We start from the raw sequence: 7112 nt of genomic DNA on the forward strand, positions 1-7112 counted from the left end.
AGACTTTTGTAGGGCGATCATTGAAACCGATTAAAGATTCTTGGGTTGAATCAAGTGTTTCTATTGTTTCTGATGGATGGAAGGATGCCAGAAACCGTCCATTGATAAATGTTATTGCAGTGTCCCCCAAAAGGGGCAATGTTTTTGAGGGGCAGCTCAAAGATGCAGAATACATTTCCAGAATCCTCTTTGATTGCATAGATATGGTAGGACATGAAAATGTTGTCCAAGTCATCACAGACAATGCAAAGGTTTGTAGGGTTACAGGTGCTTTGGTTGTCGTTGAACAAAGATATTCCCACATTTTTTGGACACCATGCACCGTACACTCCCTCAACTTGGTGATGCAAGCAATTGGCACTCAAATAGACTGGGTGAAGGATATCTCCCAAGAGGGTGAGGAGATCCAAATGTTTGTGACAAACCACCATATGTCACAAGCCATTTTCAGGCGCTTATCGAGGTTGGAATTGCTGAATGTAAATTTAATTTATCTATTTAAATTTATTTATGCCATGTTTAATTTTATTTTATATTTTTTTAAATGTGTTATTGACATATTTTATACATGAACCTAGGTTCCTAAGACCCGATTTGCATCACATACAATAATGTTGAGACGTCTTTTGAAGGTGAAAGAGGCATTGAGTGCCATGGTTATTAGTAACTAATGGAGTATTTGGAAGCATTCAAATTCGGAGAGGGCCAATAAGGTTAGGGATTTGATCTTGAATCTCAATTGGTGGGATAACGTGGAATATGTATTGAACTTCACCGAGCCTATCATGAATATGTTGAGGTATACTAATATAGATGAAGCATGTTTGGGGGAAATCCATGATGGCATGGACACCATGGTTGAAAAAATCAAAGTCAAAATAGCACAAAGAGAGGACCCCCAAGAAAAAATTTTCAAAAGGGTGGAACAAATCATTCATCATCGGTGGAACAAGATGACCACGCCATTGCATCTCCTTGCACATGCTTTATCTCCCATGTACTATAGCAGTGAAGTACTTTCTTTGCCAGGGAGAACTAAACTATATAGAGATGTTGAAGTTGCTAGTGGGTACAAGCAAGCATTTGCTAGACTCTACAGTGATCCTGAAGTGGTGGACAGAGTTAGGAAAGAGTTTGGTTTGTTTATCTCAGGAAGAAGTCATAGTCCTTGTGCCATTAATGACCAATCCAAAATGGATGGAGTTACATGGTGGTACCTCCATGGTCAAGATTTTATGTTCCTCCAACCTCTTGCAATCAAGATACTATCACAAGTAAGTTTTTTTTACTTTTCAATATTAACATTTGTATTGTAGACTTTAGCTTTTAAGTTTTTAACATTCTTTAATTTATTTTATAAAAAATTGATCTGCTTTGGAACTTCAAGGTCGGGAGTAATTAATGAATACCATAGATTTGTGACAAACTCTTGCACAATCTTCAAGGTAAAATCATCAATTGCTGCTTGAAAAATCAATGAGTCAATCTTCCTCTTCCATCTCATAGAGGCCTATGTAGGAAAAAGAAGTGGATAATGAGGAGACAATTGCCTCTGAGATGAGAAAGATATGATGGCTAAGAAATCATTAAATGGCTCCTATGAATTTCCAGCTCAATGGAGAGGCACCTAAACAATACAATAATGATGAATGATACTGGAACACTTAACCAAACCAAATTACTTGTCTGTGTAAGAGGTAGGTGAGTGATAACGTAGATAATCCATACAAGGGTTCTGACTTTGGCTTTCTCTGTCAAAGCATTTATGCCGTCCATTTGCAGTGCCATACCTCAATGCAGAGACTCGATCCCTATGCCTACACAAGCATGTGCTTGCTTTGCTCTGTGTCGCTCTTTCTTGTGGACATTTTGATGCCCACACAAGACCTACACATTGTCAAACTTACAACGATCTCTATGCATTCACAAATAGACAAATTTGGCTGAATGATATCTCTCAAGTTGATGAGCTAAATGTCACCAATATATGAATGATTTGTAGGAACAGACATTGCATAGTTCTTCATCTCCAATAGCAGCTTTTTGAAGTATAAGTGATGATGTGATAAAACCAAATGCACATTCACCTACTCACGGATGCCACATAATAGCAACCTCTTTGAATGCCCTTGGATTTTGATTTGGAGAAATGGCAGCACTTATTTGCTTTGAGGTTGAGTAGATATGCCTCACAAGAGGCATCTTCTTTATAAACCATTCTCCAACCTAGAGAACAAAGCCTCCCACCTAGGAAGATATGGAAACACCAATCAAGTGGTTTAGAAAGTTATTGCAATTGGAAACAGAAGAACACATCCATTGAAGAACTGTTTTGAAACCCAACTCTACAGATGAGCATAAAAATCCTTGCAAATGGAATTGTAAGCATGGGGAGAAGTCAAGGCTCGACAGGATCTTCCAAATCGTGAGCACCGTTAACGAGCATCTCTCTCTCTTCTCTCACCCTCCCGAATGGACTCATTGTCTTCTCCTCACCCATCACTTGCTTTTATTTACCCTTCTTCTATTATGGTATTGTGTGTTTGTAGCTTCAGCATCTGGCACTCAAATGATGGGCAAATAAACACTCTAGTAATCACTCCCAAAACAACAATCCATCTACTCTTCTACAACAATCCTAATCTACATAGGATTAACTCTCAAGGTTCTCATGTTCCTAGGCCCTCTAGTGAGAGAGTTAAGCCTAGACCAATTTTGATACCATATTGAGAATTTATAAAAAGCCAAACAGAAAATTTTACACACAATAATAGAATTGCTTTCTATTCAATATCGTCTCATGTTTATTACATACTTATAGGAGTTTCATTTCCTACATTTTTGGAACCGCTCCCTAATTATATGAGTTGTTCTAACAGCTCATAAAACAAGCACTCCTAGATAATTATTTTCTCACCTAGAATAGTTTCATGAGTTGTTACTACAGCTCACTTCACCTTATTCACTCTAACACACAATTATTCTAACCCATGTGAACACTAATTCCTAACAAAAAATTTGACAAGTTCATCCAACTCCCCACACCATGCCCTGCCAAAAGCCGCAAGGGAACCAATCCAAACCGCAAAACTAGTTTGATCCGATAACACCAAACTTAAGTTAATATCCTAATAGGCTATTAGCTATATCATGAGTGAATTAATTAATTGATTTAACAAATCAATTAATTAGCTAATTGGTAAAAACAAACCAATCAATTAATTAACTAATTGGTAGAAATAATTAATTAATTGGTAACTAGTTTTTAAATAATTGACTTAACTTGTGGCTTGTTTAATTTATAGAAATCAATAAATATTTGGAACTTGGCATTCCTTTTTTGCACTTCCATTACAAGAATCTTAAGCTTCCTCAATTAACGATTTACAGTTCCAAAATATTTCTACTCCTTTGTGGTGGAGATAACTACCATTAAATCACCTTCCATTTCTCAGTTCTTAATACCTTTATTAATGGTAATTTGAAGTCCTCAAAATAGGGTCTTTGATCCTTTAGATTATTGGTAGTTAGGGGTAAACTAAAGCATGAAAGCAGTCAACTCTTCTAAGATTATTCCAAAGGATCTCTCCAAATCATGCAATACCTGGATTGACATTAAAAGAACCCTAATTTTAAGGTAGCTTCAATTTGGAAATTCTTATCTGGTCAGTGCCTTTGAGGGGCTACCATCACTAACCCTTTTAAGTTTAGCAGCTAGACTTCAAACATTCTATGTGATTCACTATTTTTTCCTTCTGAGATTTCATTGCTTTTACATACAGTAACACAAACCAAAGTTTGAAAACTTGAACTCGGACTCGAGTCAGCAGCCCAAAATTTTGACTTAGACTCAGGACTCGGCACGGACTCAACAAAAAAATCAGCAAGGACTCAACAAAAAAAAATTAGTTGAGAACTTTAACTTCATTTGTGTAATTCCACTCCCAAACCCCTCATTGTAATCAAATTTCTTATATGACAAGAGATCCCAATAGCTAGTGGAAGTTTGGTAGTGGAGATTCAGAGACTCTAATAGGTTTGAGAGGCAACAATGAAAAGTTGCACAAGGTGTTAGATGTGAGGAAAACCCAATGCTACATGGGGTGCGGGGGCTATGCCCCTGAAAAAAAAAATCTATATGTATATATTTGGATGATTGAAAAGATGAAGTGGAATGAAAAAGAAGTACATTAATAGGCCAAAATTTATGATTTTTTAAACTATTATTCCACTTTTTTTGGCCCGATGCCCTTTTAACCCTACCCAAATGCTTGTCTTCTCCACTCCTTCCCTTGCTACTTCACTATTCAGACCTAAAATGGATTAGTATGAGCCAAAAAAAGAAAAAAAAACTCAGTTTTTGCTGTTTTAACATGCCCAGACAGACTCGAGTCTGAATGTAAGACTCGGTGAGTCCTTGGTCAAGACTTAGATGAGTACTCACCAGGACTCACCTCGCAAGTCCTTGGCGAGTCAACACACCGAGCTATAGGACCTACAAGTCCCATGGGTCCTAACGAGTACTCATAGAGTCCTAAAACACTAACACAATTTCAACAAAAGGGATTTCCTCTCATGAGAAGTAACAGTCCTATTCCCATAATCAACATGAGCAAAACTAAAATGTGAACAAAGATCAATGAAGAACTCTGAAACAAGCAAGATTCATTGTCATAGCTTTATAATATCATATTCCTCTTTTATGAAATTGAATGAATGTTGCCAAACATAGACTTGGTATAGTTTACTAACAATAGTGTTCCCCAAAAAAAAGCCTCCTATGAGATTTCTTTCCATAGCCAGTTTAATTAAAGATAAAGTCGATTAATCTCCAAAACATGTGCAGATTAAAATTCAAATCGAAGGCAAAGCTAACAATAGTCCACAGAGTGCATCCATATGGCAGTGCCACATGTCCAAAACTTCCAACTATAATAAGCCAATGTGGAAGCCAAAGAACATGTCAAAGAGTTTTGGAGTAATGAAAATGGGGTACATTTGAAAGTGTACGACCAAGATTAAACAACAGGTTATAGGAATGTGACCTACAAACTTACTTTATAATGCAATAAGTGATGCAAGATAAACCTCACACTGTAGTGAGGTGGCCTAAAATCTCACCCCTACAGCACAATAAGTAACCCAAGTTCAACCCACACCATAGCAAGCAAAATCAGACAAGTGTGCCCCAAGTTTAAATGGCTACATAGCAATAAGGCATCCCATTTCATGAATGACATGGCATAATGATTGTGCCAGATTCAAAATAGGATGCATTCGAAAGTGTGTGACCGAGGTTCAACACTACACTGCAGTAGTAAAGTCGTCCAGGAACTCACCCCATTACCGCAGTGAGTGACCTAGGTTCAGTCCCACATTATAGTAAAGTAAGCTCTACACTATAGTCGAGGGAGCTACATTCTCTCCTGGCAGCACAATAAGGGATCCCGGTGCAACCCCACGTAGTGGTGAGGTGACTGAGCTACAATCTTAACCCCAAACCAGAATAAGTGACCTGTATTCAACAGCGTATCATGATAAGGCCACCTAGAATCTCGCCTCACTCAACCCTCTCCCAACAATAACTGGCTTAAGTTCAATCCATACTGTAGTATGGCAACGTACAATTTTATCGGCATAGCAAAACTGGCAATAAGTGGCCCAGGCTCAACTCCACGCTTAGTAAGGCAACTCACAAGCCGATCCCTACAGTGCAGCATATGACCAGTGTCAACCCCACAGCTTATCCCAGCACTATAATTAAGGTAGGCCCAATATCAATGCCAAACCCCAAGAAGGAAAATCTAAAAGTAAAAAGAAACATAATGCTAATGACCTGTTCCTGTCATCCACGAGGCTAATATTTCACAGAAATTTAAAAGTCTAGCTCAATCAAGTTTTCTAACAACACGTTTTGAGGAAAAATAGGAAAATAAATTTTTGCTTGAAATTTTCCTTTCCATATATGGGACCACCTGAATCCAAGCCATGCTAGTCAACGAGAAAAATAAGTTTTATTTATTTATTTTTAAAGCTTGCATACCTTGTTGAACCCATTGAGCACCTTCCGATTGAACATTTGTTCCAACTCTACTTGACGCTGCAAACGCCCCTGAATTTCGTTACATTCAGTGTAAAAAAGAATGTCTTCAAACAGAATTTTACACTGAGTCTGTGCTGAGCTTTAATATTTATAACTTACATTGGCGAAGTGGAGGAGCAATTCTGCAACGGCGTGAAATAGAGCGGCAGGGTTTGAGATGAGGACAAGAAAGGGTGAAGCAAGGTGATGAAAGACACTGATGAGCGTAGACGTTTCGTATGGGCCGAATTAGTGAGGGTTGGCACACACCATTCGTATGTTTCATCGCCATTAATCAAATCTCTGCATCACCACAAAACGTATATCAAATCAGAAATAGTTACGCTGCGATATGGTTATGTCGAGGAACTAAGTGACTCAGTGATGGGGCATCTACCATCGAAAAGATACAAAAATAATGCTTTACATCGATTGGGCTAATTAAATAACAATTCATAACATTTGAAAATATAAATATTTGTTTCAAAATTTTAAAAAAATCCCATTTCATTGTTAGGTAGTGGGTATACAAATTAATCAAGCAATTAAGAAATTTGGAATATGATAGTTTCTTATTAAAAATACAAATTGTAATGAATATTCAAAAGTTAAATGTGGTAGGAAGGGTTTTCAGTTTTAAAATTGTTGATGTTATGTTGAAGTTATTTGTTATTATTTATAAATTAATGTCTTTTATCAAATTAATGGTCTTAAGTTTATATAATCTCATTTTTTTTATAATTCAATTTCAAGTGGCGTGGGGTAAATTTTAAGTGATGCGAACTTGATCTAGCATGTTTTTAGGTGCCAAAATAGTTGCTCACACTCTTAGAGGAAACATCAACTTCATGGCTAAGGAAATGTCACTTTGAAGGACGATCAATCAACTCGTCAATAAAATGAGAGTGATTGCAAGCCAATTGTTGAGAGTAGATAATCTCTCCTTCATTTTGAACTTAACTAAACTTAGGAGGGTATTCCTAGAGCCATTCCTAACAATCACAATTGAAGGCAAACAAACTAAAAGTAT

General features: G+C 37.1%; 1 protein-coding gene across 3 annotated transcripts in view; it reads right to left on the bottom strand.

Moving 5' to 3' along the window:
• Positions 1-6494, bottom strand: part of LOC131064992 (peptide chain release factor PrfB1, chloroplastic) — a 104626-nt gene extending 98132 nt beyond the window's left edge. Inside the window, exons 1-2 of one of the 3 annotated variants that reach the window (XM_057999347.2) lie at positions 6203-6494; positions 6044-6112 (exon numbers count right to left, since the gene is read on the bottom strand). In XM_057999347.2, coding sequence (XP_057855330.2) covers positions 6044-6112; positions 6203-6374 — 241 coding nt within the window. In that variant the 5' untranslated portion in view covers positions 6375-6494. The remainder of the gene's footprint in view (positions 1-6043; positions 6113-6202) is intronic. The other 2 variants (XM_059207247.1, XM_059207246.1) reach the window with 2 other exon arrangements.
• Between the last annotated feature and the right edge of the window lie 618 nt (positions 6495-7112).

Source organism: Cryptomeria japonica, chromosome 6 (genome assembly GCF_030272615.1).
Source record: "Cryptomeria japonica chromosome 6, Sugi_1.0, whole genome shotgun sequence".
In the NCBI taxonomy this organism is placed as follows: Eukaryota; Viridiplantae; Streptophyta; class Pinopsida; order Cupressales; family Cupressaceae; genus Cryptomeria; species Cryptomeria japonica.